The following is a 24,466-nucleotide window of genomic DNA, read 5'->3' on the forward strand; positions in this document are numbered from 1 at the left end:
GAGGGCCAACAAAAGTGGTGGGGCATGAATCGACTCTGCTAAGCTTCGCAATCGTCTACATGAGTGTATGCACATGAATCCACGTAACGAAGTAGCTCAGGGAGTGAAGTGAAAGATCATTCACTCGCCGCCGATCCCTGGCATGTGAATTTTTGGTCCGTGCGTCGTTGCACCGTCAACTTATGTCACGCAAGCTGAAGTCTCCAAATTCCTTTATCCCGCAAGAACTTCGACATCGCAAACCCTGCAAAGCACTCGAACCACCTTACAACGTGGACGACAGCGTCCACATAGAAGTGGAACTAGCCAATCATCAGTGAGTTCGAGGCCAAAGCTTCGTTTGTCACACTAGATATGCATGACTGACAGCACTGGAGCGATGGCAACTTCGGCTTCGCAATCTACCGCTGCGTCTACGGCGATGAGGAAGCCTGGAAACACTTCGTCGAGCGAATGATAGCCCACGCGCACGCCAGACTCGACAGCACTGAGACCGGACGCCAGATCAAGGATCGCTTCGCTTGGGACATTATGGACGACAAGGAAAAGCTTGACGGGGCCTCAAAGGAGCAAGTTCGCGGGTAACAGCCACTCTCCCCCGTCGCCCCACATTGATCTGCCGGCTGACACTGTTGCGAAAGACTCTTCAAACACTGGCGCGATGCAGTCAGAGGCAGGCCAATCCTCCCAAGATACGGCAACTGCATCTACGCAGATCAAGAGGTCATCGACTCGGTCCTGAACGGCGATGCGCCAGGTTCCACGAGCCCACAAGATCGGAACCATCCAACTGCATTCGTCAAGGTGCTCGACGACATGTTCGAAGAGCAGCCAGAGCAGTTGACCCCCGATGACGAATCAGACGACGAGGAGCGTGAGAAGCTGAATGCAGGTGATGAGGGTTACCCTGATATCGAGGTCCGTATCATTCCAAAAGTGAATCGATGTTTTGCTGACAGTTGCCAAGGGTTGCAAGCGCAAAAGACGTGGGTTGGACGAAAGTCGCTATACGCAATCTCGTGCCCAGAGCCTATAGCCTGTTGATGGAAAACGGATGGCACCTTGTGTACGTCAGACCGCCAGCAATTATGAACGACTAGAGTGCAAGGCTTTCGTAGCAGAGTGTAATAAAAGTAGAATCGATTAATCTAAGTATCTGTATGGGACAAAGATCATGTGTGTGTAGCCAAGTCACCCGGTGGTCTGTGCGCAAACACAAACATGTGAAACCTCCCGCTTCAGTGAATTTGTTCTCGCTTGGCTTCCGGCTTGGCGTCACTGTTTACACACTGTCACGACTCCCCTAAATTCAGACGAAGGCAACGAACCGCGCTTCCGCTACTCTGACGCATCACCTTGGCCGCTTGACAACATGAATCTCCTCGCCATCTTCTTGGTGGTCGTTGCATGGCTTGCCCTGTACTTTCCCGACTTCGTTACGACACAGCACTTCCACCGCATTTCTGTCCCGGTCAACTACCCTGGAATAACTGAACGCTGCTACACCGCTCTGAACAGCACACTCGACTGCGCGCCCTGGCTCTGGGAATTCACTCACGAGCCGACGTACTTGACACTTGACCAAGTCCAGTCTATCTGCACTCCATCCTGCTACGAATCGCTCATCAACGCACAAGAAGCAGCGTCCTCAGCATGTATCACCAAAGCGGACGTAATCTGGGACGGCCAGAAATTAAGAGGAACACCCGCCACTTGGACATTCGACAAGCTCTTGTACACGTTCAACTCAACCTGCGTAAAAGATCGGTAAGTTAGGGGATATCTCGAGTCATATTTGACTCTAACGTGAAGTTTAGATTCTCTGGAGAGCTCTGTGCTTCGGCTTTGAAGGGAACACCTGGAATGCAAGACCACCCTCTTGACTGCTCTCAGTGCGCACTCGACACGATGGATATGAAGCTCAAATCGCCATTGGAATACTCCAACGAAAACGCGCTCGAGTTCAGCAAAATCATCGACACCTGCAATGCCACCGGCTATCATGTCACATCTCCCGCCCCAACAACTACGAATGTCACTCACCCAGACCGGAGTCGGATAGATGCCTGGCTGGCAGCACCCACCCCGGCTTTCACCGACAACTGCACCCGCTGGGGCAAGGTCCGCCTGAACGATACATATAACTCTCTCGCAGCCGCCAACAACGTTTCGTCATTCTGGCTACGCGCCAACGACTACAACGCAGACGTCGATTTCGATGAGATCCCTCGAGTCGGTACATCTTACTGTCTTCCGCCTGGCGAATGCCAAGCTTACAAGGTGCAAGAGAATGAGACGTGTGACGACATCATCATGAAGGCTTCGATTCCAATCAACAGTACGCAGCTTGAACTCTGGAATCCCGATATCAGCGAGGTCTGCAGCACCCCTGGACACTTGAATGGCACCGTTGTGTGCCTTTCTTCTCCGCCTGAATGCACTTGGTGCCATCGCACCACCACCACAACGACGGCCAAAGCATCCACTTTCTCAGGATTCAGAGAGAATTGGGACAGCTACTGGCCTGAACAACCGTACACTCATGCTGGTGCCCCTCTGCACCGAGCACATGCTACACCCCAATCAACACGAATCCAGCGATGCCATACTCAGTCTGGGCCAGTTGTCACTCCGGCCGGGGCACTCCCCTAACCGAAGGTTTCTGTGCTCCACGTACGACAGGAGCCACGTCGAATCTTTTGGAAGTTGTGCAAACCGGAGGGTCTCAGCCTTCGAATCAGAAACCGTTGTGAGAGGTTGTTAGGGGACAAGCATAGCCTGGTCTGGCCGCAACAAAGTAGGACGGAGGATGGTGGCACCGATCGTGCTGAGAAGGTGTCGTTGCATGAAGAGGGCTGATCAGTTCTGATATGGATTTCCGGCCGAGTGTAGCTACAATGCATATGCTCGACACTACTCCTACACAAACCCAATGCCAGTAGCAGCCCCATGAGAACCGTATTCAATCATGTGCAACAACGCTTATCACTCATCAACGTCTGAATCGTCCGACTCCATGACCTCCATCTCGATACCCTGCTCTTCTCGACCCGGATCCGCTGCCATCCTTGACGCATCATGATGCCCCGAAAACAATCTTGCCAGAAACACCACAACGAGTATCGGAAAGAAGACGATGCCCAGCAAGACCACTATCCACCAAAACAACCATCGAAAATATGTCTCTTTATTCCTCTCTGTGAACCGATGATAGGCCTCGCCGCCGGTAATTATTGCGGAGATGAGGAGTGTGACTGCGAGCCAGCTGAAGAAGTCGGGAGTGTTGCTTGGTGTTGGTGTGTAAAATGAGGAGGACGTCGAGTTTGACGGCTGTGCTGGCATGAGTTGGGACGTGGTGGTCGGAGATGTGGCGAATGATGAGATGCTTGCGATGCCGTGGTGCTCCATCTTTTCGGTGAGGAGTGCTTGTCTGTTGTCGAGATCTCTGATGACAGCTCGCGAAACTGGGAGGGAAGTATGTTCAGCGCCATGACCAAATTTCTGAGTTCAAAATGTCCCATTGTACGAAGGAATGTCCAAGAAGGATCTGCGCTCTACAGTATGTCGGCAGAGCGGTTGTTGTTGTTTCTTGTGATGGATCGTGGTTTGCATCTTGCAATGTGTCGTGGGAACTGCATTGACGATCTTCAGTGTGGTTGCCATGTAATGTTGCTTCCTCACGCTGATGTTCTTACAGAAAGCAAGTGTCACTCAATCAGTCGCACTAACGGCGCTAGCCAAAGGCTAAGTCCAACAAGGAAGGAGCGGCTGCTCAATGACGTCACCAAGCTGCACGAGCTTCGAAGCAAGGTTGTCGAAACCATTGGAGTAACAATACATCAAATCCTCAAACTCAACTGTTCATCTTACGCCGTGGAAACAAATTCACGACCATGCTTGGAAAGTACCGCCGCTTCAACTCCCGACCCGAGTCCTCGTCCTCACCCACAACGATGCTTCCTCCAAACTACCCAAGACACCCGTCAGATATACGCTCAGTCCTGCACTGGCTGCATCGAGCCTCGCAATACCGACTCCCAGAGGAACTTCTCACAGCGATCCTCCATCAAGCCAACTACGACTGTCTACACATCACCGCAAACGTCAAAGGTCACAACGAGCGAAGGAGTTACGGGCCCGAAACGAAAGCCATACCCTATGTTGAGACCACGCCATTGAGATACCTGAAAGATGATATGAATAAAGACTGGACGGGTAGAGTGAGGAAGATCACGCTGAAAGCCAAGGGGAAAGATCAGGGTTGGTTTACGAATAAAGGGACTGAAAGCTGGAGTTGGTTCGAAGTGGGCAGGACGAAGCAGATACATGTGGTGGCGCTGGAGGGTAGCGGGGATAAAGTGAAAAGGGGCCCTTGCTGGGCGAGGAACCCGGTCTCGGGAGAGGATTGGACATTGCATGAGGAGGTGTTCGATGTTGACGAGGTTGGAGGGGAGATGAAGGAGTGGATGGAGAGTCTGGAGAACGGACACAAGATTTCGATCGTGCCTATGGCTCGCTATCGAGAATGGAGATGTCAGGTCGAGGAGGCTAGTGTCGATGTTGAGATAGAGGTTTGGCGGTAGACCAGACCATGACCAGTAAGCCTTCTGTTCGCACATGCTCTACTTATCTTGACCCTCAGCCAGACCTTCATTTCTTCAATTCCTTCCAAGGCTCTGGCAGCGACTCATCATGCTTTCTCGCCTCGTACGGCTTGGCCCCAAAGTTTGTACTGCCAACGAGAGGCTCCCACTCTTCGAGCATTTTCTTCTCGCTTTCCAGCCAGGTCTTCCTGAAGGTGCACACATCGCTTCCTACGACAAGCTTCATCGGAATCTCCTTGTCCTGAGCGTAACCTTGGCCCTTGACGAGATCGACGACGACTTCACCAAACCGAGCTGGATCACCTTGCTGAGTGCCATGCAACTCAGCAAGATGCTTTTCCATCCAGTCCATGGTCTCTTTGTATGCGGTTGAGGGTGGGAAGTTGAAGTGGCCTGGGTGTGCGATATTTGTGCGGAAACTACCGGGTTGGAGGATGGTGGTCTTGATACCGAATGATTGGATTTCGAGAGCCATGGTTGAGAAGAGGGCTTTCGAGCATAGGTCAGCTCACCATATAGACTTCACATGGCGATAAACCTACCGTCAGCAGCAGCCTTGCTGGCTATATGGCCCCCTAGTCCGGGCCCGTCAGTCCACACCGTCGACGAGCTGACGAGAACGACGTGCCCGGTCTTACGTTCGCGAAAATGTGGCAAGATGGCTTTGGTCAGGTTCAGTGGTCCGAAGGTGTTCGTCTGCAACTGTCGGAGCAGCATGTCCGTACTGCGTGAAGGTCAGCAAGATACAACGTGTCCTGGCTTTGGTTTGGACTCACGTCAAATCCTCGACGGCGCCAAACTGCGTCACACCAGCATTGTGGACAATCACGTCGATGTGGCCATGGACTGCAATAGCTTCTTTGACTCTCTGAACCAACTCATCGGCTGAGGAAGAGACGTCCAGCTGCAATGTCGTTGCCCCCAAGGCCTCCAGATCTTTGATCGAGTCGGTATTGCGAGCTGTTGCAATAGCCTTGTCGCCATGACTGATAATGGATTTGACGAGTTCGTTGCCGAAACCAGAGCTGCAGCCTGTCACGACCCAGACAAGGGAGGGGGTTGTGACTGTCATTGCGGTGTTGTTATTTTCATTCATCTCTTGGGGCAGAAACAAGCGAGACTCATTATACGTTCTTGAAACCCCGTGAACTGCGAGTAGGCAGACGCAAGCTCTGCCCTCGCCGAAAGTGTCGCCTGGACTAGCATGTTGTGAAGCTTGCGTGTGCACTTGAATGAGAGTACCGGATTCGCAAAGCGTCTGAACGAACTTGTTGCAGCTATGTCCTAGACTATGTTTTGATATTAACAGGGGTTGAGTTATGCGTAGGAATTGGCCCAAATCCGATCCCGAGCACTTGACATGCATAACGCTCATGAAAATCCGAGTCTCATTAGAGTACAGTGACTTGCATTGCATCAAGCTAACGTGCAGGCTATGAAAATGTGAAGCGGATCTATGAGAGGTCCTGTCGGCTATTCACAGGAAACCAGATTCCTAACTACTCCATCCTCTATCAGTCACTAATCGCATTATTCTGGTTTCTTGAACTCTGTCGTTGCCATACCATCGTCTCTGCAAGGACCCCACAGATCACTCAATTCCTTCGCAACTTGATCGTCCAGAGGCCCGTTGCTTGCTTTCTTGACGCTCGATCGAATCTGCTCCGGTTTGCTCGCGCCCATAATGATCACATCTTCATCGTTGAGGATGCTGTGATATCTCTCCCACCTGAAGCTCAACTCATCCATGTCGAGCCCGGTCTTCTCAGAGATGGCTCTCAATTTTTTGATCGCTTCGTGCATGCTTGCGTGGTTGTACCATTTGTTGTAGGGTGTGTTCAGAGCGAAGCGTGTGCCGCCTTGTACACCATCGGCAGTGAAATTCCCAAGCAAGAAACCTCCTGCCAAGGGACTGTATCCCGCAAACTTGATGCCGTGTTTGCGTAGGAGTGGAAAGAGTGTCTCTTCCAACGACCGGCAAAGCAGATTGTACTGACCCTGGTAGACAGAAGGCTTGACGTATCCTTCCTTTTCGGCGATCTGGATCCACTCGGTAAGATAATCGGCGCTCAAGTTACTGACTCCTAGATGAGTAAATCGTCCCTTCTTGTATTGGTCGTTGAAGGCCTTGGCTTGATCGGCAATAGGGGTGCTGAAATCAGGAGCGTGGCAGTAGAGTACATTGACCCTGTCCATTCCGAGAACTTGAAGACTGTTGGAGACGGACTTCTCAATAGCGTCTGGGTTGAGACAAGGGTCGGCTGGACCGGTGAACAGAACCTTGGTGTCGATTGTGAAGTCTTGGGAAAGCTTGGTCCGACCGATGATCTTTTCGGATTCCTGCACAAGTCAATACAAGTCTTATGTGGGAAGAACAATTATATTTCAACTCACCCCGTTCTGGTACCTCGCGGCAGTATCAATACGTGTGACGCCAATATCTTTCAAGACGGCTCTCAGCTCGTCCGGTGGCAATTCTCGAACGTCGCCAGAAATCAGCTGGGCAGGCATAGTGATGTTGTTGACTTGTAAAGGATTGAGTCGCCGAGAGTAATGTGAGGGGAGTTCTTCTTTATATTCTATTGTTGAAAGACGAGGCTAGATCGGAATACCGCCCAACCGGACTCGTCTAGATGAAGTACTGCTTGCAGAGTAATGCAGAACGCAGCTTAGGTCAGCCGTTGTGGATGTGGTGGACAGGTATGGTAGTCCTTCAGCTTGGCTTTGGACCCTACAAGCGCCAGGAATCCTCTAGGTGGAGCAGCATCACCATCCTTCAGCTCTCGAACTGCGAACCTACAGTGATTGTATGAAGGCTGACTGAGACCAGTGGCCTGTGCCGATAATTGTGCGACATACACGGAGCTCAGGGTGCCGAAACGGAGACGTAGAATTGTCCTCCATTTTCGCCATCACACCTTCCTTCTTCTGGGTCTTGGTTCAGCCTTACGGTCTTCTGAAAGTAGGCCATGGTACCTGGGCGAACGAAATCCGACACGGGGCTGCGATGCTGTGGTCGAACCGTTTCCGTTCGATGAGCATGTCCGGGCGCGACAGAAGACGGATGTCTGTTGAAGGTGAAGGTGGCCCCAACTTGGAAGGCAATATAGGCGTATCTTTGGTACCAACTGTGCTGATTTTTACCGCGAGATTCGTCAATGACGACTGACCATCGAGCCGATTGGCCAACCATCGTGCATATGCCTAGGCATCGCGAAGTCATGCTGCTTGTCTGATTGTTTATCCTTCACCCACTCTTCGAACAAACGATTTCTCGTCATCATGAGAGCACTTGCAGCCTTCAACAGCTGTGGGTGAGCAGCAAACACCAGGACCCCAAAACACCGCGCCGAATCGAATCGAACTTACACCGCATCTTGTACCCCTCCAACAACTCGTAACCATAATGGATCGCCTTCAACAAGAGCTCTCGAGCACCGACCCAGATGTGCCCTTCCGTGCGACTGACAAGCACGTTCACCACACCTGGGCTCGCACCTTTCAATCCCGACCGGAGCTCTACCTCAAGCCTCGAACACTTCCTGAAATCCAGAAGATCGTCAACCTCGCGCGGAAATGTCGAAAACGAGTGGTTGTAGTAGGATGCGGGCATTCACCGAGCGACTTGACATGCTCTTCGTCATGGATGATCAATTTGGATGACTTTGGAAGAGTGGTGAGGGTGGACCAATCGAAGAAGACGGTGACTGTTGAGGGAGGAATCAGGCTGCAAAAGCTCAACGAAGAGGCGAATCGTCATGGTCTCACCATGCGCAATTTGGGCAGTATCGATGAGCAGAGCATCGCAGGAGCTATCGCAACAGCGACGCACGGGTCGAGCTTGAGACATGGCTTGCTGAGCGAGAGCGTGCGATCTCTGCGCCTAGTCCTGGCGAACGGACAGGCAGTTCGATGCTCGAAAGAGCAAAATGAGGATTTGTTCAGAGCCGCGTTGATCAGCCTGGGCGCATTGGGTATCATTGTGGAAGTGGAGTTTGAGATGATTGAAGCGGGCAAGATTGAGTGGGAGCAAGAACTCGTGTCGCTGAGACATGTTCTGGACACCTGGGATACGACTCTCTGGACACAGAAAGAATACACGCGAGTGTGGTGGATGCCATACATGAAGCGGGCGATCGTTTGGTCAGCGGACAAGACAAGCAAACCTCTGCGGCCCCCGAAGGAGACATGGTACGGTGGGTCAGTGGGCTTTCACACATACCACAACTTGCTCTGGCTGTCGAATTACGTACCCTGGATACTGCCCACTGTTGAGTGGTTTGTCTTCGGTATGCAGTACGGCTTCTCTGTCGGCAACAAGACGTCTGCGGTTGAAGAGCTACGGACAGGACTGCTGATGAACTGCCTATACTCACAATTCGTCAACGAGTGGGCGCTGCCACTCACCAAGGGCCCTGAAGCCATTAATCGGCTTTCAGCCTGGATCAACGGTGAAGCTGGTGGAGGCGGCATTCCGTTCAGCTCCAAAGGGCTTTACGTTCACTGCCCGATCGAAGTCCGTGTGAGTGACACTTCTGACACCGTTTGTCGCCCGTACTTGGACAACACCTATTCCGATGGCCCTACACTGTACCTCAACGCCACACTCTACAGAGCCTACCTTCAGGACCCGCCTTGCCGAGCACGGTATTACGAGGCGTTCGAGTGGTTGATGCAAGACATGGGCGCAAAGCCGCACTACGCGAAGAACTTTGCGTATGTGTCTAGCGATTATTTGAAAGAGAAGCTTGGCGACGGCCTGGAGCAATGGCTTAAAGTCCGCAATGAAGCAGATCCTGATGGTATGTTCCTTGGCGAGTGGCATCGCAGGAATCTCAGCGCGAGTCTCGGGCCTGTGCGATTCGCTTTGGAAGAACGCGAGATCGCACGTACCAAAGCCCGTGACGGCGGACAGCTTTGGGTGGGAGAGGTGGCGAGCAGTGTCGGCGTGCCTGAGACGTTCAACCAGACTCCGCTCGTATTGACCGAGAAGGATGGGAAGGGCAGTCCTGGAGCCAGCTCAAGCACGAGTAGCTTCGACTTCATGCATGGTGCTGAGGCTCAGAGTACCCTGTGGACTGGGAGCGAGGTGCTCGATGACGACGATGATACTGAGGGAGAAGGGCCAAGGTACCATGGGAACCCGAAGAAGACGTTCACGGGTACGGCGGTCTTCGATAAAATGTGAGAGCGGATGCATTCGACGACTTGATGGGTTATGTGGCGATGAGATATGCGACTTTCGGCTCAGAGATGTAGTATTCTGAAATCACAACTCTGAAAGTTCGTGCTGTATCGTACTCTCACCAGTTCCGTCGATCTTGCGCTGCTAGCTGGAGAGCGTACAAGAAGCACGTATGTGGTGGAGACGGCTCCGGCCATGCGGGATCGAATCACACTCACTAGCATGGTGCAGTTTGCCCAGCTGAAATGAAAGTCATGTTCTGTTCGTGACGATTTCAATGGTCTTCGCTTCGTTCATTGCTGCTGTCTAGGCGGGGAATCAAAGCTAGAACGAGAAGCATATCTCCATCCTCTCTACCCTTTCATGCGAGATCAAGAAGTATTGCCCAGTGTGTATCATACCATCGCTCTTGCCGTGGTTGCTTGATTCCCTCATCGCCGCCTTTCAATCCATCATCCGTTTAGACGCCATAGATACCATGCAGACACAGACAGAAATTTGGACCGTTTAGTCGCCGCCACCGACCGCTCGTGCTGCGAGGTATTGTCAGTACTCTGCCCATCAAACCGTTTGTCCTTCCCGAACGATTGTCACTTACTCCACACTTTGCATGCGCTGTGCTCAATGACGGGCTTGATGACACCCTTCTCCTCTAGGTCGGAAAGGGCCTTGCGGGCGAGCGAGCCGTTGATCTTCAGACGGTCGACAAGGACGGCAACGGTGATGAGGCGGTACGACTGAACATCCTTCTGGAGCTTCTCGTTGGTGTTCTTGTCGAGGACGACGGCGTGCTGGGCCTTGTCCTTGACTATTGAAAAGCAAGTATGTTAGTACTGCGCTGGCTCCGTTGTCGAGGTAGGTGGGAAATTGGTGTCGGGGAATCGTACCCTTGCCCTTGGACCACTTCTTCTTTTGCTTCTTGCCACCGGTTGCTGCTGGCGCCATGGTTGCGGTGTTGGTCGATAGATGCAATGGTGTAGCAGCGACAGCGAGGTTTCGGAAAATGCGCAGGTGCGATCAGACCCGGGCTTGGCAGTGTGGGGACGTGCCACGTGACGAGTGTTTGTGCCTCAGGCCAGCAAAGTTCGACATGAATGTTACGCGGCATGTGATGAGCGAAACGTGTCTCATTGCAACGACAATGCGGTGATCACACAACAACGACATGCTGGACAGCGTGTCAAGTAAGAGCAAGTCACGATGTACCATCTCTTCAAGTCGCTGTATCTCCATGCCACCAGCAAGGAGGAGTACTCTATTCTACTTCTAGGCCTCGACAATGCAGGCAAGACGACACTGCTAGAGCAGATCAAGTCACTCTACAACTCCGAACACACCGCGAACCTCAAGACCGTCCCAACGGTAGGCCAGAATGTCAGCCTCGTCGACCTCCCCGAGCTATACCTGCGAATTTGGGACGTCGGCGGCCAACACTCCCTGCGAGGCCTCTGGCAGTCGTACTACAGCTCCTGCCACGCCATTGTGTTTGTAATAGACAGCACAGACATTGGAGACGCAGACATTGAACGACTGAGTAAACGCTCGGCCAACGAGGATGATGATGGGAGACTGGACGAGTGCAAGTTGGTGCTGGAAGACGTGCTGCAGAATGAGGATACTGAGGGAGTCCCCGTCCTGATGCTGGCCAACAAGCAAGACAGAGAAGACTGTGTCGAGGTCGTCAGGATCAAAGAGGGCTTGGTGAGACGGGTTTTCGAGGGAGAAAAGGGTCAGAACGTGAGGGACAGCCGTGTGCTGCCGTTGAGTGCTCTCACCGGCACGGGAGTCAAGGAGGCGGTCGAGTGGCTTTGCAGCCGCGTCAAATGGAACAAGGAGGCAAGACCGCCCGTGATGCGATGAGACGGGAAATGCACTCATCGCTGCCTTTTGCGTGGAAGTTCGGACCTGAAGACCATGTCGACCGGGCCGGTGACCTGTCGAATAGGGTCTTCCAGCCGTGTCGTTGCCATGTCGCTTCCAATGTCTGAGCCAAGACCGCGATCACCCCATCTCAATATTGTCGCTTCTGCTCCGATTTCAATGTTATGCCGCGTCCCTCCTGCAGCATTTGGAACTTCCAGTCATGTTGCACTCCGCATCTACCGTGACCTCACCAACACCACCACGCTGGTACCGCATCCAACTTGCACCACCGGCCTATCATTTCTTCAGCCTTCAATACCTCCCAGGATTGCGGGCGCATGCTGAGCTCAGAGTAGCGACTTCATTGCTCGTTGTTTCACGCGAAAACCTGCAGACTGACTGCGTTTCACCTTCGAATCTTACCCACGTTCTGGACCTGGACGCTCTCCTCCCGATACCCTAGCAACAGATCTATACATTTCGATCATCATCATGCCCATCCTTTCAAACAATGGAACCTACATCGAACCCGAGGATGTCGGCGAGGAACGAGCCCGCGAGTTGGGTCTCTATTATCGCCCCCAAACAGAAGCCCGAGATGAGTCTGTCTTCCTCCCGTATCCCGACACTGTTCTTCAAGCACACGCGCAACTTGCAGCATGTCGAATGGATGTACAGCGGGCTATGATTGGACTTGTCGACAAGGACAGCTCCTACTTCGTTGCTGAAGCCACCAAGACCTTGGATCTCCAGAATACCGATCTGTCAGAAACGACTGGTGATGGACTCTAGTACGGCAGCATCAGCGTGCCGAAGAAAGGCGGACTTGTGGAATATACTCTAGCGCAAGACCCAGAGTTCGTTGACGGACAGGAAATCCCCGCACATCTGGAGATTCTGGACATGGTCGAAGATCCTCAATGGAGGGATAGTCGCTTCGTGTGTGAAGATCCGCACTTCCGCTACTATTGCGGTGTGCCTTTGCGAACCGAAAACGACATCAATATCGGTGCCTTATTCCTCCTCGACGATAGACCTCGAGAGTCCACGAACATTGCTCGCTTGAAAGGTACGCCAGTCGTAAGACAACCTCCCGTCAATTCGCAATAACAAGTCGTAGTGTTGTATACGCTTGCACAGAATATCGTGAGCCACATGAAGACAGTCCGAGAGGCAAAGGAAAGACACCATGCGATCTTTTTCAACATGACTTTGGCAGATTTCCTGAGTCCCGGTCAGAGCTTCAGAAGTCGACATTTAAACGCGCGTCCAAGGTCCAATTCCACCCAGAGAGCGCCTGCCTCCGACAAATCGTCTTTGCTCTTACAGGTGAACGAACCCGTAACACCTACATTGTCCAGGCACGCCTCAGACACCGACACAGTCACCACGAGAGACGAAGATCGATTTCACGATGTTGCAGAGGCACTTGACGCAAAACTCAGACGGGAAGCTCAGCAGACGGCGGAAGCAAGACGTGCAAGCTCCAGTCACACGAGCACAGAGCCTCCCAGTCGTGATGACCAAACCCGAGGGCGAACGAGCCATCGAAGCAGTAGCTCTGAGGAGGCTGCCAAGACAAAACAAAAAAAGAGCGCAACGGAGGCCGACCACCAACGTGTTTTCGATCGAGCTGCGTACCTGCTTCGCCAGGCCTCGGATTTGAAACAGCCGGGAGGCGGTGGAGTCGTGCTCTTTGATACCAACGCCCAGGCAAGCAGCATAGATCCCTTACTGAAACGACAAGAGTCAGACTACGCCAGAACTGGTCAAAGTAGTCGCAGCTCAGACTCCCATGGCCCTGCATATCCGAAGCCGAACTCGAATGAAACAGCCTATAGCGGTGCCATGAGGGAAAGGGTGGTACTAGCGGCGGCTTCCATCCAACCCGCAGACAATAAGGCTGCACCAAAGAACATCGGAAGAGCCGACCCAACTTTCAAAGTCACTCTCGCTCCTCCAGAGCTGGCAAGAATGTCCAAGAAGCATCCAAGGGGCAAGCTTTTCAACATTCCCGACAATTGCGGGACGTCACTGTTCGACTGGGAAGGCCGCCCTATCGCTGGACGTTTGTCGGCAAAGATGTACGACCTTGTGCTGCTTCATCGACAGTTTCCAGAGGCGAAGCAAGTCATCTTCGTGCCCATGTTCCATGTCAACCTGAACCGATGGACCTCATGCTTCGTCTACTCGAACTCCCGCTTTCGTGCGCTCTCGTACGAAATGGATTACTTGCCAATTTTGGCTTTCTGCACAGCTATCAAGGCTGAAATTGTGCGCCTGGCTACCGTCTTTGCCGACAAGCAGAAGAGCGACTTCATCGGCTCTGTCTCGCATGAACTTCGAAGCCCGTAAGTAGAGTTGCACGAAACTTGCCTTTGAAAGCACTATGCTTACCATTTGCAAGGCTACATGGCATACTTGCCTCGATTGAATTCCTACAGGACACAGAATGCGACGCTTTCCAAAGATCATGCGTCGATACAATGGATGCCTGCGCTCAAACTCTCCTGGACACTAGTAAGTCTTGGATCAAATTATGCGGTTAACGAGGTATACTGACCCGACCTATTCGCCATGGTACTGGACTACAACAAGCTCAAGACTCATCAGCGCCAGACTTCTTCGGGCAGTGAGTCTCGAGAGCGCGACAGCAAACAGACCAATTTGCCGGCAACCACGAACATCCGCAGTGAACCTATCTTTGCTACTGACCAAGACTGCGATGTTGCGCTGATCACGGAAGAAGTCATTGACGGTGAGTCGTCGACGCAGTGCGCTGAACTCTCCACTAATTTATTACAAGGCCTGGCCATCGCCCATATGGCGAAGTACAAAACAAATGCAGCCTTTAATGACGCATCTCGAGAAATCAATCCTACGCTGGCCGATGCTGGCGTGCGGCCTAAACTGAAGCGAGTTCTCAATGCCATTCGTCCGGGGGTGGAACTGATACTTGACATCAATGGTCCACCAGACTGGGGATTCCAAACTCAGCCCGGAGCAATGTAAGTGACCCAAGCACAACACACGCAAGGTTTGTAGCTGACATTTGTCCGCACCTGTAGTCGTCGAATTGTAATGAATCTCTTCGGAAATTCCCTGAAGTATACCAGGCACGGACACATCACTGTCTCTCTTCGCGTGATCGGAAATCAATTTTGTGACGGCGATCAGGCCGTCAAGTTCCCGCAGGAACAGCGGAGCATGGTCAAGCTTACCGTCACAGATACTGGCCAGGGAATGTCGCCAGAGTACTTGCGTACGAAGATCTTTACGCCATTCGCGCAAGAAGACTCCAAGTCTGCTGGAACCGGCCTTGGTCTCAGCATAGTGCGGTCGCTCGTCACCATGCTAAAGGGGGAAATTGACATCAAGTCTATCGTGAACGTTGGGACGATGGTGGTCGTTACCTTGCGTAAGCTCCTTCGGTTCTCGGTCCCAAGGAGAATGTTTACTGACGACATCTACCAGCAATGAAAAGAGCTGCTACCGCTACGTCGAAACCTCGCACTTCCAGCCCTGATCGCCTATCGGAATCATCAAGCCAAGCCATGCGCACCAGAGACTCGAGCGTTTCCGCATTGCTGAGTCTCGATAGCCCTCCACAGGTGGCCATATACGAGCCTGCTTTGGAATTTGATAGTTTTGGCCAATCACAAGGAGCGGTGTCGGTGCACAATGCCCTCATGCAGTACCTAACCCAGTGGTATCACTTTCCCGCTCTGAAGACGTGGGACTTCGACATGCCCGCAAAGATTCTTGTCGTCGACGAGATCCACTTGCCAACGCTGTTGGCACGACGTCCGGACTATTTGGAAACGGTTTCTCTGCAAAGTATTATTGTGTTGTGCGCCAGCCCATCTCGACAGGCCATCTTGGCCCAGGATATTCAAAGCAGTCAAGTGGAGCCTATTTGCAAGCCGTTCGGGCCTTTCAAGCTCGCACGCGCAATATGCAGAGCACTGGAGAGAGCAGCAAAGGCGCCTACCATGGGCCAATACTCTGAAGTCCCGAACACGCCAAGCTCAGGATCCTCTCGCGCTTTAGCCTCGAGATCGCGCGGACGCATCTCCATTGACTACGACGACGTATCTCCAATCGACCGCCGAGCACGTTCGCCTCCACTTAGCCCACCAGAACAGCAACGTCCTTCTCTTCAGAAGCACAATCCAGCGTTGCTGAGTCCCGCCCTCAAACCTCCGAAGGAAGTCAGTCCTGGTCCAGACCGCGGCTATCCCTTCCCCGTTACGCACGACAACGCAACACCGCCGACGAAGACGAGCACCATGCCACCTCTCCCTAGTTCTCAGGCCAAAGAAGCCAGAAACAACAGACCCCCTTACCGTGACGACAAGCGAAATGCCGCCCATCCTGAACATGAGCAGGCTACATCTTCGGCGTCTCAAAAGACACTTGAGCTCATGCAACAAGCAGCGAACGCGCCGGCCGTAGGCGGCAATGCTCGAGCTTCCGAAACCGTCAGCTCGACCACAGGTTCCACTTCACCTTGGAACGTTCCTTCGTTTCCGAAAGGACGCAAACCAGTTGTCCTAATCGTCGATGACAACCAGCTCAACTTGGATCTGCTGCAAACTTACGTCACGCGGAAAGGCTACGGTGCAGAAATAATCAAGACGGCGGCAGACGGCCAGGAAGCTGTTGATGCGTTCAACCGCTACGATCCCGACATTGTCTTCATGGACCTATCGATGCCTGTCATGAATGGACACGAAGCCACGCGGACGATTCGGCAGATAGAGTCAAACAGACGGGCCAGCAACGAACAAGTGCCCACGTTGAATTCACTGCAGGAGCAGTCTGACTCGTTCAGCCCTGCCACACCGATGACGCCGGGATCAGACGGCTGCGTGAAGAGCAAGAAGCCTGCCTTGGTAGTTGCTCTTACAGGCAACGCGAAGGGGTCTGACCAGATCGAGGCCTTCGACTCGGGCGTCGACATCTACATGACGAAGCCGGTGAGCTTCAAGCAGGTGGGCAAGTTGCTGGAGAATTGGAGGGAGGAGCAGGCCGAGGAGTGAGCGGCGGCGGCATGTATTCTGGGCTGATGCACTTACCTCTATCTTTATCCTAGACATCGCTCAGACCTAGCGAACGACCTACCTGATTGCTATCTAGACTTCGAACTGAATAAAGCATTGGGCCATCCCTTGTCTGCCAAGACATAAAAGTGGGGCTCTGTTTGACCTCACTTCTTCGTCGCTTCGTCTTCATTCCATCAATCTTGAACTTTACATTTCGTCTACTGCACAGTAGGATCAGAACCGCCCTGCAGACGCGATGAGTCTATAATCTGAACGTGGATTTGGCTAGTCACGGTCCCGTGGAGTCGCGGCAAGTATTGGCGTAATACACCAATGCTTGTAGCATCTCAATAGATGCTCACTCCGAGATCATCATGGCTTCATCCTTGATGCGACTTATCAACCGCTTGCTACCATTTGCAACGCCGGGAACGCCTTTGGTACAGGATCTGGTCCACCTCGGAGTCATTTGCGTGCTGTTGTACTTTGCGCCACAAATTCAGGAATACATTCAGCAGAGGAGAGAAAGCCAACTTGGAAATGCTCAAGCGGTGCCAGCCGTTGTTCGAGATACCCCAGAAACTCATCATGAAGAGCAACATGTCGACAACCAGCAGCATGACAATGCCGAAGTCGGTGGCGAGGACGTCGAGCAAGACCCGCTCCCTGCGAACGACAGGCCCGGGAATGCGGACTTCCAAGCATTCCAGCGCGATCAGATCAACGACGCAAATGGCGCCGGGCCTGCGAACGCTGAAGCTGACGGTATGCCCACCCAGAGAAATGTAGGGGCGAAGAAGGCCAAGTCCCTCGCACGCCGAGATCAGCGCAGGGCGTATCATGAGTTTCAGAGAGCCCAAGGCGAAGCACAACGAGCGAAGGATGCTGAAGGCGCTTCTGAGAGGGAGGCTGCTCAAGCTGCTGAGCGGGAGAGAAGGAGAGCTGTTGAGGCTGAGCTTGAGGCGAAGAAGGCTAAGGAGAGGGAGAAGAAGAGGGAGCAAGAGAGGAGGGATAGAGAGGAGGAGCAGGCGAGGCGTGAGAGGACCGTCAATGTCGTGAGGAGGGGTCTTGCGGAGAATAGGATGTGCAACATCTTTGACGTCATCAAAGAGGTCGGCGGTGCTGAAATCGATGAGCTCTGGGTGGAAAGAATCTTGAACGCGAACGGGATGCTTGGGAAGAAAGAGGACGGTAGTTTTACGATGGTCACAGGGACAGGATGGATCGTCAAAGTGTCAAGCGAAGAGATGCGCAAGACGTATGAAAGATCGGTTGAGGACGGGCTCGGAGATGAGGACGGAAAGATTGGATTCGAGGAGCTTGGTACCGTGTTGGAGCAGGTTCTAAAGACTGGGCAGACCGTTGCGGCACATTGACGGATCGCTATCTCGCCGCCCTTACTTTGAATGATTCTTTGCTCCGTTTGCATACATTAGCAAGCGGAGTGGCATCTGTGTCCTCCAAACTTGTTGGTCCAAGGCCGGTACCAGGCAGAAGACACTCGAGACCAAAGGACTGCGCGATGCACAGCCTTCTCAGCCTTTGTGACAGTGGTAACACCAATCCTCCCAGTGTCACCAAGTCAGACTCCGAATGAGAGCTTACGTACTACTTGGCAATAGCTTGGACCCCAAATATCAATCTGCGGTCGGTATTGCATCAGCCTCGAAGCTTCTTTGGCAAAGGCTTCTTTGTTTGTGTCACAGCTTGTTACACGATGCATCAAAAAACTAACTTTGTCAACATCATCTCCGACGTAGTCGTCAGCTGCTTTGATCATGTTTGGCAGTGACGGCACGAAGTTATGCCGTGGTTGTTGAATATATAAGATTGAGTTCAGCAGTCGAGGGAAGACATCTCTCAAAAGCAACCCCAAGATCACAAAGTCTTTTCAAACATCCAACACAGCCGTTCCTCAATCACGAAATATGCACCTCTCGACCACAACCGCTGCTCTCATCAGCTTCACGCTGCTGAGACTCGCCGCCGCCGGCTGCTACAGCGGCGGTCAGTCCTGGCCGAGCGACCACGCCGGCACGCTTTCTGCAATTCAAGCGGTGGCCAACGACTACGAAAAGCAAGGACAACTCTCCAAAGGCGAACATCACTACACCAAAGAAGTCGGCGGTGTATGTTTGCACTTTGTCCTCGACAACATCTCTGGCGGGGACAGAAGTATTGGTGCCACTGAGGCTACTGATGGCTTCACGAAAGAATTTCGTGGGTGTAATTATGGAGGTGATACCTCTTACACCAATTGGCGATATGTGTACGTCCTGCATACCCGATAATCTTGTTGGAGGGCATGATTGCTGACATTCAGATAGGCTCGACCCAAATACAAAGACTGGCACCGTATGCTAGATTAGCATCAATTCGACTAGCCGAAGGGCGAGGCACATTGTGGGAATCGACTGAAACGTAAACATGTAGGTAGAGGAGAAGGTCTCAACACCTGTGCAAAAGTAGGATATCATAGGGTATCAAAGCACGAAGCACAACGCTCTTTAACAGTTCCTCCTCACTACGAAGTCTAATCATCATCCTTCCAAGTCGCATTTACCCAGTCTTGTCGCTTCGCTCTTTGTACCTGCATCGACACCGCCACAACGATCATCTCATCGACAACTTCCAAAGACACGCCATCTGCGATAGACAGCGTCAAGGGGCCCCCTCGAATATTAGCTGTTGTAGTATACGTAGCACAAGTCCTGCCGTAGGCATCGAGTAGCTCAGTCGTGTACCATCCGGGCGTTTGCCAGAACAGCGGCCCATCCCGGCTAGGCCATTCTGTTGTCACCCGACTGGGCTCCGCGAAGTAGGGCGGGGTGAAATCGAAACTGCACCCGTTGGCTGTGATGTCGAAGTTCCATTTCGTGTCTTTGTGAGCTGAGATACGTCTCACTCTTGAGGAGAGAGGATGTTCAAGGCCAGTTCGTTCGATCTTGATTTCGGGATCTGATTGACCGTGGCGATTTTGCCATGCTTGGACCTTGTCGCGGTAGCGAGGTGTTGCGTCTGCAATATCATCGCTCCAAGGCGGACACCCATCGACTGTTATGTTGTAATCTTTGAAACGACTCTCGGCGCTTTCGACTTTCCATGAACCTTCGGCTTCGCTTCCTTCCTTGGGTTTTGGTGGTGGGATGAGCTTGATATCATGGAATGTCTGTTTACTGTCCTCCTTTTTGAGGCCAGTCAAGGGTCCAAGAGGACTCCCAACAGAGGTGTTGTGGCCCTTCTCTGCAGTCTCGATGTCCTTGCCGAGCTTTGGATGTGGAGTATAGCCTCGCGAAGCCACCAATTGGTCCTTACCGTGCGCGTACGATGGTGTTATCGCGGCATAGCCTTCGGGCTTGTAGGCCAGACGCGCGCCACAATTCGAGCAGTACTGTATCGTTCCTTTCTTGGACTTGAAAATGCAAGGCAAGCACCAGACACTTGATACGACGCCGAGCAGAGCACAGATAAGCCTACACGAGTGTCAGATAGATTTGCATGCTGATGACGACTACTGCTGGGAAGGCTTTACGTGTGATGATGGTTGTTACGAGTCGAGACTCGAGTCTTTCCTGTCTGATCACATATCGGGCAATGTACGACCTCTGGATGTACTCCAAGTCGCTCAAGTTGGTGTCGATTTTCCGTGGAGCCCATTCTGAATTCGAGATATGATGAAACCAGTGCTGGATTGGCACTTCATACTCTTCGTTTGTCATATAATAACAGCTTTGGGGGTGTTGTACCTCAAAGCTTCTGAAGCTTCGCCTTCGGCGCAGCCACCGCCACGAACGGCATCCTGCCAGTTGGCTTGCTCGGCGGAGACACGTTTTGCGGGCTGTGTCTTGAACATTCGCATCTCGGTGCTGTTGGCTGTCGATTAAAAAGTCATCGAAGACGGTGTAAATCGTCACGTTTATAATTGTGATTCAAAGGAGTTACCATCATGACAAAGTGTGTGCAAATTGTGGGTTTTGACGGGTGCTCCCGGCGCTAAAATTCATTCACTTACGTCGTCCGTGTAAATCCTATGGCGTGGGTAACACCGATCGATAAGAAGATGCTTCTTGATGTCGCCTTCGTTGGCAAGATAAAAAGTGAAGAAGCGGATCGACCCAACCACCTCATCTTGCAGAGTCTGCCGCTTTTCGTGACGATTGTGGACAGGTAAATGTCGCGATCGAGAACAGTTCTATTCTTGAACTCGGCAGACACTGTCGTCAGCGGTGAAGAAAAGATAGGCACATACTCGACGCACCTGGAACAGCGGGTCATAGCAGAACGTGGCAGCCTCGACGGTTCGCGCGGGGAATTTTGGCTGAGAATGGCTGAACGTGGCTAAGCTGAACCCCATCTGATTGGCTGACAAGCACGTGCATTTAGCCGCTACTTCCGCATTGCGTAACAAGCCAAAAGCCATTCAACCGCAGTACAGCGTAGGTGAAAGTCTAAATGGCACTTTCAGCTGATATGGCTGGTTGTCCAGATCTCCTTTGCGCCAGCCACGTCGATCACGAGAGGTAGGGCTGAAGGAAGACATTGGATCAAAGCTTGGTTCAACGTCTTGGAGGCTTTGCGCCTACCTTTTGTCGGTACACCGTTTCTTCTGCCACATGGCTAGCCCACGAGGCTCAGACCTGCCCTCAGGTGTTGTGGTATCAAGCCATGTGTTCGGAGACGCCTATCGACGCGCGGATGGTGTGTGAATCGAAGATGGAACGTGTTGAGGCCTTGAGGATATAAGGTGGTGCCGGCAACGTTGATCTTGTCTCGTCTCATCCAACACAACAAGAGCAACTTCAAGAGCCATCACTGTAGAACTCTCAGCAGCTTCAAACATTTCAACAGTCCATCACCTTCACAATCACAAAACTAAAACACACACAACCATCAACAAAATGTCTGCCAACACCACCACGACCACCATGCGCCCAGAGGCCTCTCGCATGACCTCCTCAAACTCTACAACCTCGACCAAATCGACAGCATCATCGACCGCCTCTCGTCGCTCGATCATCTCTCAGGCCGCCAGTAATTTCGTCCGCGAGTCCAAGCAGAACCTCAAAGATTTCTCCACTGCTGTTCCTTGGTACACTGGATATCCTACCACTCCTTCGCAGAAGTCAACCAAGTCTACGACAAGCAAGACCGATGAGGATGCGAAGTCGGAGTTTTCGTTCACTTTTCCGTCACTTTCCGGATGCTGCTAGATGGTTAAACGGATTCTTATGTGATGATTAGGTATGGAAGTCAGGCGCAATGCTTGTTTTACTTGTGAGGGGGAAGTGGCTTGAGCGATGGAGTTGCAGGGGCTGTGACGAATATGCAATGGAGTTTGGCGGCGCCGGGTCAGAATACATAGAGTATAAATCTCTGGACAATCTCATGGTCTTCCCATTCAAATTTCCAATCTCGAGTTTCATCTGTACTGTCCGCTTTCCGATTGTGACGCCTTGATGAGATCAGCAGCCTGGTCAAGGTCAGCATATCTACCAATGGCACCCATAGAAATCTCGCTTTCACCTACCTTCTCTGCCACGGCGTACACGGTCGAGCTCGTGTGGCTTGCCGGGATGATCGGCATCATCGATGCATCGACGACACGCAGCCCTTCAATACCATAGACTCTCAGCTCTGGATCAAGCACGCCACCAAGGTCTTCGGGCATCATGGCCAGCGTGCCGACTGGGTGTTGCCACGAGCTAAGCGTGCTGTTTATGAGTGCTGCCGCAATTTCAGCATCGCTCTGGACGCTGTGACCAGGGCTCAGCTCGATCGCTCCGAGCTCTTGCATAGCTGGGGAGTTCAACAGCTCCCGAATCTTCTTCAAAGATGCAACCAGAACGTCAACATCCGTTGGGTGCGTGAAGGTGCCGAAGTCGACCTGTGGATCAGTTTTCGGATCAGTCGAATTAATGAGTATAGAGCCCCGGCTAAGTGGCTTCAAGGCAACAATAATCATTAGTGGGGAGCCGTTGAACGTCGACTCATGCACCGCAGTGTCTCGCGATGCATAATGCCGCAGAAGAATGTTCACTTGAGCCTTGTGGCCACGAATGATGCTTGGGTCTGTTCCACTAGGTGATATATCATCGATATCGATCGTCTTGGCGTGGTCAATGACCTTCGCATAGTCCGATGTGACGTTCTTCAATGGCAGAAACGCAACATCACTCCCGGCTTGATAGGGCATTGTGTAAGCGCCTTCTCTGTCGGCGTAGTATAGCGCAAGCTGCTGTTCAGCATACTTTTCGTGATAGACATCAGATGTCGGATCCACCCAGGCTGGAATTGGACCGCTCAATTTCGTCAAGTTCAAGGCGATGTAGTACGAAGGTTGGTCCTGGAAGTTGTAGCCAACTCCTGGGAGCTCTTTCACCAGAGGGATATCGAGGCCAGTCAGGAGTTCTCGAGGGCCTATTCCCGACAGCTGCAGCAGCTGAGGACTACGAGCAGCGCCAGCTGCAACGATGACTTCCCTGCTGACTTTGACGTGGCTTGTCTGTGAACCATTTCGCGGCGCGTACTATGAACTCAATCAGATAAGCAGATTAAAAGGACTTTTGAACTCACTTCGACTCCTGAAGCCGTCTTACCTTCGAATAAGATCTGGACCACTCGATGTGCCGTGAGCGAGTCAAAGTTCTCTCGTTGACTTGCCTCGCCTCTGAAATATGCATCGGCGGCTGAGCTGCGTGATACATTTGGCTGTGCCAGAGATAGCGAGGAGTGTATCGCCCCAACAGCCATACCAGCGTTAGGTTGTGGATTTACTAATACCCCTAGTGAAGCCCAGCCACTGAACCAGTTTCTGATCTGATCGAAGGAAAAGGGAGGATAGCTCGATCCTACAGGCCCCCGCGTGCCATGTGGTCGAAGATCTGGGGACGCTGGATACTGTGCTTGAATCTGCGGCGTCGCTGGTGAGTATGTTTCGCTCTATGGGCTCGTCAGTGGCAGCGATCAGCGTAGTGAAGGCCTTCTCACCTTCTTGAAGTAAGGTAGTAAGTCCTCCCATCCCCATCCAGGATTTCCCAACTCCTCCCAAGCGTCGTAATCGAGCGCCGAGCCTCGATTGAAGAACATGCCATTGATGACTGTACCACCACCGACTACCTCGCCAGTGTAAAGCTGACTCGTCCGATTGTTGAGCCCCTTTTGAGGTACGCTGGTGTATGTGTGCCAGTACTTCTGTGGAGTCTGGATGCCAGGCACGAGAGTTCCAGGAGAGCCATCGTCCCTGTTGTGCCTCCTGTCAAAGGGCTGTGCTATTGTCAAAATGTCCAGGTCGGCACTTACACATCACCCAGTTCGATTACGAGCACATTGACTGCGATGAGTCGTCAGCAGGTGTCTTACGAACTTTAGATGATGACTTGCCGTGGGGATTCTCAGTGAGCCTGTTCGCAACTACCAGACCGCTCGTGCCTCCTCCCACGACAACATAGTCGTATTCGGCCTTCAAGTCATGAGCACCACGACATAGCTTTGCGTCGCAGACTGTAACATAGAAAACGCACGCGCACGCCAGTCGAAGCAGCAGTGCAAAGGCCATGTTGCCAGCGGTGTTTGGTGAGAGCTGGCAGTTTGGGGCCGCAGATTGAGGAAAAGACCGGTGTGTTATTGCAGTGCGGAGTGAGCAATATACTTGTCGTTACACAAATCAGCCACTCGGGCGTTCGCACTTGCCTCTGCACCTTATACCCCTTGCAAAATTCGCCAATGAGGTGAAGCAAGCCTCAGCCCTGTGTGTGACAATGACGAATCCT

At 52.4% G+C, this 24,466-nt stretch overlaps 14 protein-coding genes across 14 annotated transcripts; 9 read left to right on the forward strand and 5 right to left on the reverse strand.

The window, feature by feature from the left end:
* Positions 1 to 182: 182 nt before the first annotated feature.
* Positions 183 to 1,036, forward strand: M409DRAFT_56035 (uncharacterized protein; the record flags this gene model as incomplete). Its single annotated transcript, XM_033813168.1, has 4 exons — positions 183 to 316; positions 378 to 581; positions 642 to 918; positions 968 to 1,036. 4 exons carry the CDS (start codon positions 183 to 185, stop codon positions 1,034 to 1,036), a joined length of 684 nt encoding a protein of 227 aa, XP_033666038.1.
* Positions 1,037 to 1,372: 336 nt separating this feature from the next.
* Positions 1,373 to 2,652, forward strand: M409DRAFT_24539 (uncharacterized protein; the record flags this gene model as incomplete). The annotated part of the gene is made up of 2 exons (XM_033807283.1): positions 1,373 to 1,767; positions 1,818 to 2,652. 2 exons carry the CDS (start codon positions 1,373 to 1,375, stop codon positions 2,650 to 2,652), a joined length of 1,230 nt encoding a protein of 409 aa, XP_033666039.1.
* A 1,241-nt stretch (positions 2,653 to 3,893) lies between these two features.
* M409DRAFT_24540 (uncharacterized protein) lies at positions 3,894 to 4,583 on the forward strand (the record flags this gene model as incomplete). The annotated part of the gene is made up of 1 exon (XM_033807284.1): positions 3,894 to 4,583. One exon carries the CDS (start codon positions 3,894 to 3,896, stop codon positions 4,581 to 4,583), a length of 690 nt encoding a protein of 229 aa, XP_033666040.1.
* Positions 4,584 to 4,650: 67 nt separating this feature from the next.
* On the reverse strand, positions 4,651 to 5,676 carry M409DRAFT_36966 (uncharacterized protein; the record flags this gene model as incomplete). The annotated part of the gene is made up of 3 exons (XM_033810649.1): positions 4,651 to 5,093; positions 5,147 to 5,328; positions 5,381 to 5,676. 3 exons carry the CDS (start codon positions 5,674 to 5,676, stop codon positions 4,651 to 4,653), a joined length of 921 nt encoding a protein of 306 aa, XP_033666041.1.
* Positions 5,677 to 6,134: 458 nt separating this feature from the next.
* Positions 6,135 to 7,115, reverse strand: M409DRAFT_67429 (uncharacterized protein; the record flags this gene model as incomplete). Its single annotated transcript, XM_033817396.1, has 2 exons — positions 6,135 to 6,944; positions 6,999 to 7,115. 2 exons carry the CDS (start codon positions 7,113 to 7,115, stop codon positions 6,135 to 6,137), a joined length of 927 nt encoding a protein of 308 aa, XP_033666042.1.
* An 895-nt stretch (positions 7,116 to 8,010) lies between these two features.
* M409DRAFT_67430 (uncharacterized protein) lies at positions 8,011 to 9,792 on the forward strand (the record flags this gene model as incomplete). Its single annotated transcript, XM_033817397.1, has 1 exon — positions 8,011 to 9,792. One exon carries the CDS (start codon positions 8,011 to 8,013, stop codon positions 9,790 to 9,792), a length of 1,782 nt encoding a protein of 593 aa, XP_033666043.1.
* A 504-nt stretch (positions 9,793 to 10,296) lies between these two features.
* Positions 10,297 to 10,734, reverse strand: M409DRAFT_24544 (uncharacterized protein; the record flags this gene model as incomplete). Its single annotated transcript, XM_033807285.1, has 3 exons — positions 10,297 to 10,322; positions 10,388 to 10,597; positions 10,677 to 10,734. 3 exons carry the CDS (start codon positions 10,732 to 10,734, stop codon positions 10,297 to 10,299), a joined length of 294 nt encoding a protein of 97 aa, XP_033666044.1.
* A 255-nt stretch (positions 10,735 to 10,989) lies between these two features.
* On the forward strand, positions 10,990 to 12,444 carry M409DRAFT_67432 (uncharacterized protein; the record flags this gene model as incomplete). Its single annotated transcript, XM_033817398.1, has 2 exons — positions 10,990 to 11,637; positions 12,214 to 12,444. 2 exons carry the CDS (start codon positions 10,990 to 10,992, stop codon positions 12,442 to 12,444), a joined length of 879 nt encoding a protein of 292 aa, XP_033666045.1.
* A 111-nt stretch (positions 12,445 to 12,555) lies between these two features.
* M409DRAFT_67433 (uncharacterized protein) lies at positions 12,556 to 16,694 on the forward strand (the record flags this gene model as incomplete). The annotated part of the gene is made up of 7 exons (XM_033817399.1): positions 12,556 to 12,721; positions 13,106 to 14,003; positions 14,060 to 14,176; positions 14,286 to 14,410; positions 14,459 to 14,660; positions 14,721 to 15,070; positions 15,127 to 16,694. 7 exons carry the CDS (start codon positions 12,556 to 12,558, stop codon positions 16,692 to 16,694), a joined length of 3,426 nt encoding a protein of 1,141 aa, XP_033666046.1.
* A 377-nt stretch (positions 16,695 to 17,071) lies between these two features.
* Positions 17,072 to 18,073, forward strand: M409DRAFT_56040 (uncharacterized protein; the record flags this gene model as incomplete). The annotated part of the gene is made up of 1 exon (XM_033813169.1): positions 17,072 to 18,073. One exon carries the CDS (start codon positions 17,072 to 17,074, stop codon positions 18,071 to 18,073), a length of 1,002 nt encoding a protein of 333 aa, XP_033666047.1.
* A 552-nt stretch (positions 18,074 to 18,625) lies between these two features.
* On the forward strand, positions 18,626 to 19,061 carry M409DRAFT_24547 (uncharacterized protein; the record flags this gene model as incomplete). Its single annotated transcript, XM_033807286.1, has 2 exons — positions 18,626 to 18,966; positions 19,025 to 19,061. The coding sequence occupies 2 exons, from the start codon at positions 18,626 to 18,628 to the stop codon at positions 19,059 to 19,061; spliced, it is 378 nt and encodes a 125-aa protein (XP_033666048.1).
* Positions 19,062 to 19,230: 169 nt separating this feature from the next.
* On the reverse strand, positions 19,231 to 21,117 carry M409DRAFT_56042 (uncharacterized protein; the record flags this gene model as incomplete). The annotated part of the gene is made up of 4 exons (XM_033813170.1): positions 19,231 to 20,170; positions 20,444 to 20,570; positions 20,710 to 20,725; positions 20,956 to 21,117. The coding sequence occupies 4 exons, from the start codon at positions 21,115 to 21,117 to the stop codon at positions 19,231 to 19,233; spliced, it is 1,245 nt and encodes a 414-aa protein (XP_033666049.1).
* A 478-nt stretch (positions 21,118 to 21,595) lies between these two features.
* On the forward strand, positions 21,596 to 21,907 carry M409DRAFT_56043 (uncharacterized protein; the record flags this gene model as incomplete). The annotated part of the gene is made up of 1 exon (XM_033813171.1): positions 21,596 to 21,907. The coding sequence occupies one exon, from the start codon at positions 21,596 to 21,598 to the stop codon at positions 21,905 to 21,907; it is 312 nt and encodes a 103-aa protein (XP_033666050.1).
* Positions 21,908 to 22,116: 209 nt separating this feature from the next.
* Positions 22,117 to 24,252, reverse strand: M409DRAFT_67435 (GMC oxidoreductase; the record flags this gene model as incomplete). The annotated part of the gene is made up of 6 exons (XM_033817400.1): positions 22,117 to 22,167; positions 22,225 to 23,223; positions 23,271 to 23,636; positions 23,685 to 23,937; positions 23,997 to 24,027; positions 24,057 to 24,252. 6 exons carry the CDS (start codon positions 24,250 to 24,252, stop codon positions 22,117 to 22,119), a joined length of 1,896 nt encoding a protein of 631 aa, XP_033666051.1.
* Between the last annotated feature and the right edge of the window lie 214 nt (positions 24,253 to 24,466).

This window comes from Zasmidium cellare (assembly GCF_010093935.1).
Source record: "Zasmidium cellare ATCC 36951 unplaced genomic scaffold M409scaffold_23, whole genome shotgun sequence".
Classification (NCBI taxonomy): domain Eukaryota; kingdom Fungi; phylum Ascomycota; class Dothideomycetes; order Mycosphaerellales; family Mycosphaerellaceae; genus Zasmidium; species Zasmidium cellare.